Raw genomic sequence first — 16,520 nt, 5'->3', positions numbered from 1 at the left:
CCAAATGAAGGATCTTCCCAGCCAGAGTCCAGATGAAGCTACTTTATAGGCAAGATGCTGAGAATATTCCTCAGAGAGGCCCTTTATTTTATGAAGGCTCTTTTAAATATCTAGATATAAATTTGGTTTCAGACGAGGTCTTTTAACTATCATGTTAAATCACTATATATAGAGCAGCTGGTTAGTAAGGTGATATGAATTGCAGTTATATGAATTGCAAAACAAAGATTTTACATTGGAAAACAATCATCGAGGACTCTTCAATTTATTTTTGTCTCTACTAACTAATGGCTAGTCCTTGAATAGTTTACAGAAGTATTCTGCAATCTGGCGAAATTCCTGATGCATGAACAATCTCCCAGAACAAATGAATGAACGAATAATTTCCTTCTTGCCCAGGACCCTTGCTGAGTTTTCTTGGAGTTTCCACAAATTTGGAAAGCATTTAAAAAACAACAACATAAATTTAAAAGAGCCCAATGCACTATGTACTTAATTGGGTGGTACCTGTAGAACAGAAATTTTTGGAGAAAATGGATTTTACCTCTTTTCAGTCTGGATTCTAGCCTTGATTAAAGATAGACTCAGACTTAACTTCACTGATAGATGAATTTCATTTATGTTTGAGTGAAATTCTATTGATCTTGCTTAATCATTTTCCAGTTTTTTTTTCTTTTTAACCAATTTATCCCTCCTGGATTGGGTTTGTTGGTATAGAAGAGAGAGAGAGGGAGGGAGGAAGGGAGATGGGGGGAAGAGGCAAAGAAAAAAAAAGGCATATTATTTAAGAATATTAGTACAGTCATCACTATCTTTGAAGGGTCTTGTGGCTAAGAATATCGATTACTAGCATTAGTCAATATATATATCTATATGCTTTCCTGGAAAGGCGCAGACAAATTAATACATAGTGGGCGTGCATGTGTGTCTGTTTGTGTGTTAAGTTTGTTATAAGATGAAGGGGTATATGAACATTTTTAATAAAATTACAATATTAAAGTTGTCCATCTGTTGATACATACTTTAGTGAATTCGGATTTATCCTTGTATTTGATTCAGCAGCGGCAGTTGGTACAGTCTGTAAGACTCAGATTGCTTAGTGGAATTTGTTGCTCTATAGAAGCAGCTGCACAGGCTTTCAGTTAGCTATAGACCTATATTAAAGGTTTTGCCTATGAGATATAAAGCACTAAAGAATTTAAGATCAGGATGCCTGATGGACTACCTGTGCCATTAATGGACCCAATGGAAGTCTTAAATTGCTACAGTATTCCATTTCAAAGATCACTAAGACATGAGTCACTGAGAGCAGAGGCTCTCAATGCTGGAACAGGACATCAGTTCTTTTAAGGATTTGTTTATAGAACAGAGATGGGAATGGAAAGAAGACATCATTTGTTGTATTTTGAAAAGAGCTAAATTACTAAAATTATTTATACTTGTGATGAAGGGCAAATCATTTCTTTCTATATTCCTTTTTTTTACCTTTTTTCTGCATTTTTTGATTTTTATTCTTTTAGTTTGTATTTTATTGTTCTAATTGTTACGTTTAATTAAATTACTATAAAAAGTACAGTAGTTGTTTTAATTTGCTGTAACAAAGAACATTTGACTGGGACTGGGTGAACCTTTTCTGATATGATTGATGATTGTTTGCTTTGTTATATTTTGTTCTGTGTGTATAAAAATACATACCCACAAGAGGAAATTACTCTGATCTTACCAATAACCTGAGATGCAAGCATACATCAACAAAGTTCAATCCCATGTGAATTTTTCCAATGTTATTAAAACATATTACAAACTTGAATTTCTTATAGGTAAGAGAAGCCATTCAAAAGGATTTTATAGATGATTTTGGGGGTGCCACTAAATAATTTTGTATAGTAAGTAATGAACAATTAAATTTTTAATCTTTATTTTAGAAATAAAGTAGTAAAGAGCCATTGAAGGGCATTCACTATAATAATTTTTCACTTCCTAAAATCTAAGATCTTTCCCCAAGAGATTTTACTGATGACTTTTCCCAATTCTGAATAAACATGCACATATATACTTAGAACAAACTTCAGAAGAACCAAAAAGTAATACAATTTTTCTATTCTTTCATGGTTGTTTATTCGATTAGTTGTAATGGAAATGTAGTATAAAGTTTTATATCTATATGATTACATATGAGATATTTGTTCATAAAATCAGAGTTGATGTCTGGAATCTAAGATCATCTGTGTTGCCTTAAACATGAAAATAAGCTATGACTGGAACAATGAAGAATCTTGATCTTTTATTAGTGAACAGGAGATATTTTTCTCGAGTGATGTGTAATCATCCTTTTCCTTATTTCTGTAAAGGCACAGAAAGGCTTCCTGAATACTTTGAAGTTTCTATATTGCAATTTAATCGTTCTTCAACCTTTATTAGTTTTGACCCTTACTTAACCCTCCCAATATATGAAGATATAAATTAGAACCAGCATTCTTCAGACAGAAGTTGAAATATGTTTTTCAGAACTTTTGCAGCACCTCTGTTATTCGTTAAAGCATTTTTCAAGTTTCCTAGTGACCATGAAATAAACAGTATGGCTATTTTAAAGAGCTGAATTATTAAATCCTTACATTTTATTGCAATTGTTTGATGTTTCACAGTCTGCACCAGAAAATTCCCAGACCTATTTCATATTTTTTCCTATTATGTAGCCAATTTGACTGCAAGGTAGTTCATCCAATGTAATCCAAGTATAAAATGTTTATTTTGATATTGTTTGATGTATTAGCAATAGTTTTCTTTGCAAAATTATATTAATATAATTCTTACTGTACTTACCTAATCCAATTCAAGTGATCCTGGTTTCAGCAACTTTTTGCTTTCCAAACAATCAGTAATCAAGTTTTTTCTGCTATTGAATCAGTGGAAACATATACTTGTAATAACAGTCAGAGTTTACTGAACATCCAATAATTCTAGTATGTACAGTTCAGTGGTGGGATTCAAATTTTTTTACTACCGGTTGTGTGGGCTTGTCTTGGTGGGTGTGGCACGACTTGGTGGGTGTGGCTTGGTGGACATGGCAGGGAAAAATACTGTAAAATCTCCATTCCCTCCCCACTCCTGGGGGGATGGTTACCACCGGTTCTCTGAAGTACTCAAAATTTCCGCTACCAGTTCTCCAGAACTGGTCAGAACCTGCTGAATTCCACCTCTGGTACAGTTGAGATTTGATATGCAATATCTATTCTGTATTTGCATATAAATACATGTGAAACTCTTTTTGAATGACATTGACCCTGCATTTCTTTCTATAAGATTTCATGAAGCATAAACCATGTATCTACAATAAAAGTCAAAGGGATGACTAATTCAGGATATAATAGATAGTAGTGCTAATAAAAGGGAATGCAATATAAAACTTAGGATACAACCCCAAGTTCCAAAGTAAAAATCATGAAATTAATGACTTGAATATCATTTCTTTTCTAAATATGTAATATCACATTCAGTCTAAATTCGCAGGCTGGATGCATCACGCACTTACCACACCCATTCCCGGTTCAGAAAAAAGTCCCAACATGTCATGTGATGTCACAAGTTTGACATCCCTGGTCTAAACTGTTAACAAAAGCTTGATCTGCCCAAACTTTACAACAGAAGTAATGAAAGATTTACTAATACCAAAGGTGTTAGTAACTGCTAGGGTTTGAATCACCAACTGCCAATATTTTTGAATACCCCAAACCTAAAAAGTATATCAATCTTGACATTCAACATGTAACTTGGAGACCTTTCCTAATTTTTTGATATATGTAATTCATGTATTCAATTTGCATTGTCTTTTAAAGTATTAAGTTGATCCCAGAAGATAAAGTTAGATTAAATTGATTATCATTCTATATTTCAGTCTGCATTTCTTCCATTTGTGTAATAGAAAATAAATATTATCATAAAATCTGATTTTCATATTTTTTTCTATTGACTGCTATGCATTTCACTAGAGTCATAATTTAAGAAATTTGGATATGGTTTTATAGAAAAAAGAAAGGGATAATAACATATCAGTAATTATAGATAACTGATAGCATTTTAGAAGTTCTGTGACAAGTAACAGGATTATTTATTCATTAATATATATTTAGAATATTTATTGCATGCTCTATAGCAATAAGTGTTTTGAAAGCTGTTCATAATTTTAACACCCAAAATTATTAGAATGACCAAACCCAAGATTAACGTCAAACTCCTACTCTTGTATTTATAAACAGCTTTTTTGTAATAATAGTTGCAAATTCCACTCCCCCCAAAATCCAAGAGAATAGCATTCAGCAGCTGTTTATACTATGGATAAACTGATGGACAGAAGGAAGGAAATAGTTATCACACTTTATCTCTTTGTATAAATATATTTTATCTGTCTAGGCATGCACTCTCTCTCATTCACACTTTAATTAAATACCATAAAGTATAACATAATTATATAGAAAAGGTTTAGTCAATGAATTCCTAACTGAAAAGGACATGACACCTTGATGGTCCAAAGATAAATGACATTTTCTTGCAAATTTGAATGCTAACATATTAATGTTGTTCAAATGTTTAGAGAATAAAAAAAACAGTGAACATGTAATATATTGAAGTTTGGACACTTCCAATAAAATGAAACACACCCACTGTGGGAGACACCTTTTGGCAGAAATAAAGTGTTTTCAAATTTTCCTGTAGATTTTTAGTATTCTTCTCAGGAGTCTTTCTATTCTTACTTTTCGATCTTATCCCTTCCTTTCTCTTTTAAATTATTCAACCTCAGAACCATTCTTGGGTGCTTTATATATATTGCATATTTTAGATTTCTTCCAGGTTTTAAATATAATTTTTTTCAAGGAATTCTATTAAGTATTTTATAGTTAATTGGGATGTATGTTTCAGACTGTTATCTTGCTGACATCCCAATCTTTTGTTAGCTTTGGTTTCTTAACTGCTAAAGTAAGTTAATATTTGAATCTATTATTCTTTAGACTCACGCAACATTTTCTCTCTGGATATTACTCAGTCCAAGCCCTGATAACCCCACTCTTGTAATTAATGGTTGGCATTTTTTCAATACTTTCCTCCCCCTATTAACTGTAATATGTGGTTGTTGCTAAATAGTTGCATTTTGTTTCATTAGTCTAAAGTACTTTGTTTTGCTCTCAGATGTTTCAGTCTTATCAAGTTTCTTTGATGGAGCGGGGTGAGAACAGGAAAGGTTTTTTTCCTGGCATCTTCTCTGTGCTGGGCACAAGCAGCATTGTACAGTGGTCTGCAAACAACTTCACTGTCAGCTAAACTTTTCAGCAGGTCATTTGTAATCAATGAGTTCAGTTTTGCAGATCTAAATAGATTTAATGCATTCTAAAGTGTTTCTTTAGTTTTCAAGTGAATGAAAGAGGTTGGCTATTTAGTTGGCCACAGAAAATTTTAAGCTGTTATTTTTGCTACCGTAGCAGCGTTAAAAAGTACTGACTGGAAGTACTGATCTTAGTTTCTACATCTGCCATATTTACTGTTTTATTATTTTGAATCTGTAAACAATTGTACCTACACATTACACATGGATTCTAATTTGTAAAAAGATATATCTAATTTTGTACAATGTAAAATTTCTTTGAACTGTTCCTTTAGGGATTGACTGAAACATAAGATTAAAGATGTCTAAAATGTTTCATATAACTGCACAGATATATACAAATAATGCACAGATTTGACAAAACTAGACCAAATGGTATCAGTGTAAAATATCAAGATATACTTGCATTCTACAAATCCCATCAGAAACTGATAAAAATATAGGGACAGGAACAAATTATTTTAGAATGTATCTTATTCCTGCATATGCTTTCCAGTATTGAAGGGTTACAACACATACACACACATCAAATATTTACTGACATTTCTACAGGAGTTATAAAATTTCCCATCATTTACTATGCCAATTAGTTGTAGTACAATCCACAAGTTGAACTATTACAAAGGAAAATAATTCGAGGTCAATTGCCTATCCACTTCCCATATTATTTCATTTCCTGGTTTTAATCAATAATGACAGGTCATTCAAAATATTAGATATAATACTGCACAGTTATTAGTATCATGATTTGTGTGAAATACATTTCAAAACTTTTTCTGATTTTTGATAGGTCCATTCCAAGGATAAGCTAGTTTGAGTCAAACCAAATGGATTTAATTTAGTCTAACTTAAAGCTGGAAGATGGCTGCTGTTTGGACAAACATTCCTCTAGTAAGGATCACTGTTTCAAATTAGCTCCAATTAGCAGTATTTTTCTCTTTTAAAGTAATGTTACACATGTTCCCACCATATTAGTGCAATTATTTCTGATACTATATTTTCTATATAGTTTATTGTGGCTAAACGTGCATAGTTTTAGCTATTTCACAACATTTGGAAACCTTCCAACCTAATGCTTTACCTTTTATCACATATTGTATTCCAAGCCATCATGCATATCCAAAATCAGGCTTAGTACTATTACAAAATTAGGATAAAAAACAAGAAGAAATGAAACATTTGATATAGTCACATCCAACATTGCATTAATATAGTTAGGCTTTGATTTTTCAGAGAAGGGACAATAGCAAACAAATATAAAACAACTATCTGCTGAAAAGCAAATATATTTATTATGCACTTTCATATACATAAGGACTTTCGCTTAATATAATACAAGAAATAAAATAAAAATTTTACAATGTGAAATTCAATGTACATTTTAGGCTATTTACAAACAGTCCAGGAAAAAAAAGTTTCAACTGCACCATGTTATTTGAACAGTTCCAATGGAGGATATCAAGCATTAATAGACATTTGCATAGCAGCACAGGTGACAAGAGGAAAGGATGCTTTAAGTAAAAGCAAAGCCATTTCCAATACTGATTATAACAAGACCTATATGGCACTGTTTTACCTTAACATGTCAACATTTTGAACGATAAATTAACTATTTGCTTCCTCTTAAGAATACCTACTGAGGTCACTTGTGCTGCAGATATTAAAATTCACTTTCTAAAACCCCAAAGGGTGAAAATTTAGTTCATCTGGGAATGACTTTAGCCAGTGAATTGTAGGGGTGGAAAAGATTGTAAAATGAGGCAGAGTTTTGTTGATGGGGAAACAGAACCCAGGAATCTTGAATTATATTAAATTATAGCTGATCAGCCCCATCAAATCATGGCTTAACAGAACTGAACACACCCAAGAACTTAACAATGGTAATAAAGCATAGAATTGTTATTTTCAGATAAACAATGTTTACCTTTATTGGAAAGAGGCCACAAAAGTCAATATATTAAAATCATATATTAAAGCAATGTGAAAGAGTCTCACACTCTTGTCAAATGGACAGATTTATAATAAGGGCAGGCATGCTGTATTCCAACAAAGTTCTGAAAATATGCAGGAACTTATCCCAATGTATTATCAGAAAGCACTTTCCTTCTTAACTTTTTAATTGATTAGCATGCTTAGGAGATATTCTTTGCCTTATCCCAGCTCCTTCAAATGATTACATTATTCTGGTGAAAATCCAAAGGCTTCTGCAACATGTAGCCTTGTTGTGAGTATGGCCATAAATGTAATTATCAAGTCACAAATACATACTAGGATAAAACAAGTCCAATAAATACAATCTCAGCACTAACTGAGATAAGAAAGACAACAATCTTTAAGAATATTTTTAGAGTAAAATGTTAATAAGAAATAAGGGCTGCAGTTTTGAATTGTTTTGCAAATAACCAGTACTAGAAGTACTAGAGAAGATTTTCATGAGTATGAATTTCTGTTTACATCACATGTATCTTTTATGCTCTCAATACATACAACCATGCATCTTTTTCATTGCAATATTCTCATTAGCCAGGAGAGACTTCCTACTGACAAGCCTTTGCCATAAATTTTGATCTTATGGCACAAATCCCCATAGTTGACCTATAATTTATTCCATAAGCAGTCATGTTGGGATAAATAAAGCAGTGACACTTGGTAACATACCAATGGGAAAAACATGAATTTCCTGCCATAAGTTACCATGAAGAATGAAGCTCGTTCTTTCTATCCTGAGTTGCTTTTTGGTCACACAAGAGATGGACAGAGTAGCATGGACAGGATTTTATATCAACAGATAAAGACTGCAACTTAATAAATTTTTCTTTGATATTTAGAGCTATAGAGTTTTTAAAATATATCTGAAAGTGTGAATCAAGTGGTACAATCCAGCTACTTACTGGAAAAATATTGTTGAAGTTTACCATTTACCCCCAATCTAATAATAATAAAAATAGGTGCCAAAACTAAAACCTGAAAAGAGAAATTTATATTGGGGCCACACACAAAACAAAAAGCGAAACAAATAAGCCATTCTTACTGTTTTAAATATATGCAGACAGGTATCTGGGGTTAGGATTGTCAACTCTTCTAATCATTTCATTTTTCAGTATATTAAATTGCTTTATGTGGGTTAACATTTGATGTCTACTTAACACCAAAATAGACACCAGACATTTTCATTTGTTTTGGAATATGTTATCCATTTGTTTCAGGGAGACAAATGGAGATCACTAAATTGTCAATGCAATATAGTTCAGTGCAATAGAGATGTCTTGTTTGTTTCACATGATTTAACTGGGATTGAAGGATTGAACAAGAGCCTTCATATATTATAACAGCTGCACTACCACAAGACTGTGTCTCTTCCACAGAAAAATCTGAAGCAGCAAGTTGAGCTGACGGACTTCTGTTAGCCTTTCAAAGAGGAAAAAGGCAACGTGAACACAGATATAACCTGACTTAAGTCAATTAAATGAGGCCTGGTTTCAAACACCAATGCTGTTCAAAACAAGTGACAAGAACAAGTTTAATGACTTGTATCTACTACGACAATTTAGCGTTGTTTTTTTGACAATTTGTGAGAAGCATCTGATTATAGGGAAATATACCCATGGAAATACAATTTAAGATGAACAGAAAACTACCTCATATTGCTTGGTATTATGTATTTAAGATGACTTTACTATGTATGTACAGTTTTTTTGAGAAACTAAAATGTGAACCAGCCATACCCAGATATAGCCACATGACCAAACAGTAACACTTGAAATTGTAGTGTTTTTGGAGGGAAATCATCACTATTATTATGGCTACAATATTGTGAGGAAGTGAAGCTGTTGTCTGTGCTTGAGGAAAAGTAGCTGCAACCAGGCAAATATACTTCCCACCCCATTTCCTCGAGGCTCAGCACAAGCTCATGTTTTTTCTCAGAGGGCTGTAAAAGTTTACAGAGTCTGAAACCTGAAAGCATTTATTCATTCACTCACAAATTTTCTCACAAGCCTCCACACCAGTGTTTCGCCTTCCTGGCTAATATAGCCACACCCAGGCATTTTCAAGGATATGGCAATGTCCAGAGGCAGCCTCACACCAATCTTAGTTTACAAAAGCAAATGCTAAGACAGAATGTTTAGGAAGGTGATATAAAGATAGAAAAATGGAGGATATCTGGAGACTGGCAGCTATTACAAGCAGGCAAGAGGATTATCATTCAACCGCCAGGGCCACAAGCTAAAGTGACCAGCATTGTGCTGGTGGGAATCCAGCCTAAAGCTTTTCTGGAAGTATGGTAGCAACCAGAAAAGGAACAACTGCATGGAAGTAGCACTTCATCCCAACCAATGTAAAAACTTTTGGAAGAAGGATAAGATTGAGTGCCACTTGGAGACTTTGTCTGAATTGAAAATGGAAAGGTTTTGAGAACAAAATATTGAATATTAAAGATGTATTTACATGGCAACAGCAACTTCCAAATTCGAGAGGGGCAGAATTGTCCCACAGCAATAGACTTGTTGAAGAAAGTAGGTGCTATAATAAAGCATTGCGTACAGATTTACTATGCTGTGATGTGCCCAGTCCCTGGAAAGCAAAGAACCCTCAAAGGCAATTAGCATTGTGGCTGTGACAGTTCACATAATTCTCTTCTACGTGCAAATTGCACCCTTTGAGATAATTGCAGTCTTTTGTATGAGTATATGTGAACCTGCAGTAAAAAAATATAAGAGGTCTTATGAAAGCATAAAATCTAACTAGGAATCACATGCTGCAAAGCTGTTGGTGCAAGCATAAAACAGAAAAAAATGATATTCAACCGGTGTTTAAAAGGCTTATTAAAAAAAATAACCAAATTTATGTATATATTTGTGAAGTGAGGTTGTTTCCTTTTTTTTAGGTAGCCAAAGATACTGCTTATCTTTCCAACAGAAAGCAAGCAGATTTTTTGCCACATTAAAATAAAATACATAAGGCAATGCCTTTCAGCACAAGCCACCATGGCCCTGATGATGCCTTCGTGCAAAGGAGCTTACATTTCTAATTCTTAAAACTTTTCAGTTGTGTATGGAATATATGGCATTATCTTGTTCCGTTTATTAAGGAAGAAAGTGCTTATTCTATGTATTAAGTATAAAGTACACAAAATACAATTTCTAAAGCACAGAAAGTTACATTAAGAAGGCAGCCTTAACTTTTAGGCACATTACAGTAATCAAGGTAACTGTGCTGTAGTGATCACATTCAGAATTTTCAATGTAGTTTAATGAGCAAGAAATGCTTTTATCCAGTCTACTGACAAACCATTCTTGATAACCTCTTCTTTTTGTTCCTGGTGTTATGAAAACTGCCTAAAAAACCAAAAAATAAAATGAAAATTTACATTCTGCCTCAAAAATCTCAATTCTATTAATAACTGAACTATTTACAATGTCTTCAATGATCTACAAATGCAATGACTAAAAATCGTAACAGTTTATCATTGAATTTTGAGTATATTTAAAATGGCTTGTCTGAAATCAAATCCATATTTTGATCAATACATTATAGTGAGGTCTACTATCTCTAACATTGTCATGTCAAACTTGTTGTGAACACTTAGGATCATCTTTCTCCTATTTTAGTGGCATTGGGGTTTAAACCCCTCCCCCAAGCACTGAATGCTACTCATAGAAACTAAGAAACAGAATATGGTGATACAGGTACATGATACAAATATTATGGTACTGGTGATAGGATAATATGGCAATTCTATTTTGACAAGATCATATTAATATTTAACATGTAACTTGTGACTTGCCATTACTTCTAACAAAATTGAAAGCTTTTGTAACTTAAAATGGCATACTCCCTACTTCTTGAATTTAATTAGGTCACTGAATTCTTATGGTTTTGTAATATTTTAGGTATGAGACAAGATTGCATAGGCTACACACAAGGCCAATTTACAATATTTTAAAAACAATATGTATGGAAAAAATATTAATTATAGAATTCCTTTCATATAGTAAGCATGTATAAGATTACCGATTTCTCATATTAGCAAATGATGTTTCTAAAATGATCTTTTTAATAGGCTTCATTATATATATATATATATATATATATATATATATATATATATATATATATATATATATATATATATATATATATATATATATGTATTTCTATGATATATATATATGGCCAAGTTTGCACAAAACTTATATTATGGGACCTTCAATGTCTCTCCTGGTTCTGTGATTCTATCCAGCTTTATATGTCAGATAATACTGTGGCCACAAAATTGCATTAAAAAACTATTGCAATGTTTTTGCAGTTTCCCCCCATCTCTTCAATAAATCATTATCAGTATTATCAGTATAATACTGAGATAATCAGTATTATCAGTACTAAATACTATAATCAGTATTATCAGAACTAAGGCTATCTTATTTGAATTTTTTGTTACAGAAAAATGCATGGCTATTCTACTATAATGCAATCCTTTCAATTATCTGGACCTTCACCAAAATATATCCTTTAGTCTTTTTTTAAATTAATTTCCTAACCAAACAATAAGAGACCATGAAAACTATCATACTGGTATCAAAGTTCATAGCATTTCATTCAACTATGGATTAATGGCTACTTAAAAATAAAAAGAGAGATTAGTTTGGGAAATGTTATAATAAATCCATGCTAATTTGTACTACTTTTTGCTACTTGCATGGTTTCAACTAATTATTTTATAATTTATTTTAGGACCAAAATCTGAAAAATAATTCAGTGACATTTAAAACAAAAGAAAATTGGGTATCTCATATTAATGTAATCATGAAGCTACTTTCTAAATAATTAGAGGAAAATTAATCAAAGCATCTGACAGTTATAAACACACTTAATCTAAAGAAGCAACATGATCTCATTTAAAGAAGCAAAATGATCTCATTTAAAGTTTTGAGTTTAATTTTTGTCAAAGCATTAGAGTTATTTTGATAGGTCATCCATAAATTCACCATTTTTGGCTAATGAAGGGCTGTGGCAAGCAGAAATTGTCTCAAGATCCCATAAAAATGCCTCTGGCCATTTAACAGTTATATGGTATATAAGCTATTGTTCAATGGAAAATCACAAGTTCTCATTTTTGCCATAATGCCTAAGAACTTTTTGAATAGCACAATTCTAAAAGTTGCTCACCTTTTACAATGGTGTTTCTTTCTTGTAACTGAAGCTTGGGTCATTTCCCTCAATTTGAAGCTTTAAGGCTTGTTTAAGGCTAAATTCTGTTTCTGCAGATGGATAGCCTTCTAAAACTTCCTGATGCCCTCGATCCTGGACTGTTCGTGGAACAGATACTCTACCAAGAAAAACCTGATTGCTTTGAAGATGGTACTTTGGATTTGTCATTATTCCATTTCTCTTTTTTTGCTCTCCACTTTGTTGATGGATCAGGAACTGTTGTTGGGACCGGCAAACTTCTTGCTGGGCTGAAGGGACTAAAATTTTGCACTGTGTGTCAGTAGGCATATTTTTAAGAGGCACAGTAGTGCCACATTTGGCAACGGATATCTGCTTATCAAACTGAGTCATTTCATATTCTAAAACTTTTGGTTGTGAGGAAGGGGTTTGCTTTACTTTTTTCCCAGCAGACCCGGATTTGTTGGAGTTTTCAGTTTTCCCTGTTTTGTTTGGTTTTGTTGATTTTAGGTTGGGTTTCACTTGGCTCCATTCAAATTCACTATTTGGCGAACTATGATTCTGGCTTAAGGAATGAGTGGTGGAAGAAGGTGAAACAATGGACTGCCTACTTCTACTGCGGGGCAGGGAATGCTGCTGTATTTGTTCTGTAAAGGACATATTGTGGAAACTATCAATAGGTACTGTTTGGGCAGTTGCTGTCGATGACGTTGTACGAAGAGAAGAGTTTTTTGAACTTTTCAGTGAATTATTAGATAAAGAGGACTTCTGTCGGTCAACTGTTGAATCAGGGGATTCAGAGGGAGAACTAAAAGCATGAGTTGGGCCATTTGACAAACCACGGAAAGCAGCTTGTACATCACCTCCACCAGTGCTCCCTGAACTGTTTGATTTTATAGTTAAGGATTGCATTTTTGAAGGTACTGATTGCAAAGGTTTTTGTTCCATTGTATGGATTGGGGAAGGAGTGCATCCATTTAAACTAGAAGCACCATATTTTTCCAGTAGTTTAATTATTGGTGTGTGCCCGTTCTTTGCAGCAACACGCATCGCTGTACGCCCAAACTGATCTGCATGATTTGGATCAGCACTATTTTCCAGCAATATCTGCACCACATCAATATGTCCTTCTTGGGCCGCAATGCAGAGGGCAGTAGCACCTTGATTGCATGTATGATCAACTAAGGACCCATGCTCAATCAAAAGCTGAACTACTTTGACATGACCCTGCCATGCTGCCGACTGTAAAGCTGACCGTTTCTCATTATCTGATGCATTTACATCAGCATGGTATGTTATCAGCATCTGTACCATCTCCAAGTGGCCCTGCCAGCAGGAAACGTGAAGTGCCGTCCTTCCTTCAGCATCACTTGCTTCTACATTTGCACCATTTTCTAAGAAATACTCAGCCATTGATAGCTGGTTCTCTAAGGCCAGGATGTAAAGTGTTGGTCGGCTATCAGCATCTTTATAATTCACATCAGTTCCATGACTGAAAAGTAGTTCAACTATATCTCTGTGCCCTTCTAAAGCAGCAACACGAAGTGCATTTCTCCCATCATAGCCTCTATGATCAATATTAGATTTATTTTCCAGTAAAGTCTGCACACAGTCATAGTGGCCCTCCTGGGCTGCTAATATGAATGGTATACGTCCATCATTATCAATTTCATTAGTCCGAGCACCTTGTTCTATAAGTGCTTCACATATTAATCTGTGACCTTCAAAAGCAGCCATATGCAAAGGTGTCCATCCTGCATCATCCCTATGGTTTTCATCTAATCCTCTATCTAGAAGAGTCCGTACTACTTCAACATTACCTTGAGCAGATGCTATGCTAAGAACTGTCCGTCCTTCACTATCAATGCTATCCACAGCTGCTCCCCAAAATAATAAAGTATTTACAACTGAAGCATGACCCATTGATGCTGCAGCAAGAAGAGGGGTGCGGCCATTGTTGTCAGTATGATCTACATCTGCTCCACCTTCCAGAAGCAAATCAACAACATCTACATGCCCTTCATAGGCTGCTACCAGCAGGGGAGTCATTCCATCTTTGTCACAATGATCCACCTCAGCTCCCCTGTCTATTAAAAGGCTCACAACAGAAGCATGTCCCTTACTAGCAGGAACACAAAGAGCAGCAACTGAGAGAGCAGTCCTCCCATCCACATCCTCATGATTTACCTCTGCACCATGGTCTAGAAGATGCTCTACAATTTCTCTATGCCCCATGTATGCTGCAGCAATTAAAGCAGTTCTCCCTTCATTATCTGCTTTGTTCACCTCAGCTCCATGTTGTAACAGATTCAGTACAATATCTTCATGTCCTCCCCAGGCTGCTGCTCTCAAAGCTGTTCGACTGTCAGCATCTGCGCAGTCCACTTTTACACCAGCATACAGAAGTGCAGAAACAACCTCAGTATGTCCACCCCAAGCTGCAGATCGCAATGCTGTCCATCCATCATGGTCAGTATGATTTATATTAGCGCCACATCCAATCAGACAATTTACAACTTTGGTGTGTCCTTGCCGAGCAGCTAAAGTAAGTGCTGTCTGCCCAAGAGTATCTTCAATTTCGAAATCTGCTCCTCTAGAAACTAATAAATTCACTACATCAAGATTACCACTGTAGGCAGCATTGGCTAGCAATGTTCTTCCATTTGAATCACACTGATTTATTGAAGCACCATTATCCAATAAAGTTCTAATAGAATCTTCTCTTTCTAATGCTTGTCGCACAATGCAAGATGTCCGATCATCTTCACTATTAACATGAGCGCCAGCTTTTACTAGCAATTGTAAAACTTCCTGCTCTTTGGGGATCAACGTCAACAAAGAATCTTTAACAGGAGTACCATTCCAGATCATCCATAGAGCTAACTCAGAAGTTTCCAGTTGTAAATTTGAATCTATTAAATGCAAAGCAAATTCTTGTGCTTCTAATGGTGCTAAATCCTTGGCTCGACATGTGTAACTCATTGCTAGCATTCGGTGTCCCTCTGCTGCATTGCATAAATATTTTTGTGTACAATGTTTTACATCCAGCAACCATTCTGCAAAACTATAGTGAAAAAGGATCTTTGTGTTTCCCAGACCATCAACAAGAACTTTTGATAGAACATCTAGTTTGCGCTGGAAATCCTCTATAGACAATGCCATATTTTTGGTCCACACTGCATGGAACAATTCAGTTGTTGTGAGTGGTCTGCAAGCAGCAAGGATTACATTCAGAATAGGTTGGACTTTTGCAAACTGTTTTCTCACAAAAAGTCTCTGACAAAGCCAAAGATAGAGTCCATTTAATGTTCCAGGGATATCACGAATTTCTCTTAGCATAATGAAATTTTCTACTACTCCATCTAGGACACGCTCAAGGTACAGAAAGCAACCACTGCTTTTAATGTGGAGCTGATTCAACATTTCTGCAGTTTCTTTTGTGAGATGTTGTCTTAGGGCTTCTTCTTGATCCAAGCGATGGAGAATATATTGTTGGACATCTTTCACAATGTATGCCTTTCTGAGGTCATCAAGACTTATTTTTCGAAAGCCTAGACAAAAATAAGAGAGACAAAAAGGTAAGCATTTCATAAGATTAATTTCAAACAAATTTTATTTATTCTGTTAGAAATGTTCAATTTACTTATGAGCCATGGTAGCGTAATGGTTAGAGTACAATACTGCAGGCTACTTCTGCTGCCTGCAATTTGGTAGTTCAAATCTCACCAGGCTCAAGGTTGACCCAGCCTTCCATCCTTCCGAGGTAGGTAAAATGAGGACCCAAATTGTTGGGGGCAATATACGGACTCTGTAAACCGCTTAGAGACTGTAAAGCACTGTAAAGTGGTATATAAGTTTATATAAATTGGTATTGCTATTGCTACTTACATGCGACACTAGTTCAAATGTATCTAATATTTCATAAACTACTTAATTGCACAATGAAGGCTTCTTTAACACAGGACATGTTTCTTGT

The 16,520-nt window shown here is 34.5% G+C and overlaps 1 protein-coding gene across 2 annotated transcripts in view; it reads right to left on the bottom strand.

Moving 5' to 3' along the window:
- Positions 1-6,634: 6,634 nt before the first annotated feature.
- The window catches only part of ANKRD50 (ankyrin repeat domain 50), a 43,682-nt gene continuing 33,796 nt past the window's right edge, over positions 6,635-16,520 (bottom strand). For both annotated transcript variants that reach the window (XM_026667025.2, XM_026667026.2), the window contains exons 4-5: positions 12,545-16,095; positions 6,635-10,713 (exon numbers count right to left, since the gene is read on the bottom strand). In XM_026667025.2, the coding sequence (XP_026522810.2) occupies positions 12,548-16,095 (3,548 nt within the window). In that variant the 3' untranslated portion in view covers positions 6,635-10,713; positions 12,545-12,547. The remainder of the gene's footprint in view (positions 10,714-12,544; positions 16,096-16,520) is intronic.

The sequence above is a fragment of the Notechis scutatus genome, chromosome 4 (assembly GCF_049901735.1).
Source record: "Notechis scutatus isolate UNSWTSFEM ecotype Mainland chromosome 4, rNotScu1.2, whole genome shotgun sequence".
Classification (NCBI taxonomy): Eukaryota; Metazoa; Chordata; class Lepidosauria; order Squamata; family Elapidae; genus Notechis; species Notechis scutatus.
The sequence above is the reverse complement of the archived record's forward strand: the minus strand, read 5'-3'. Positions and strand labels throughout refer to the sequence as shown.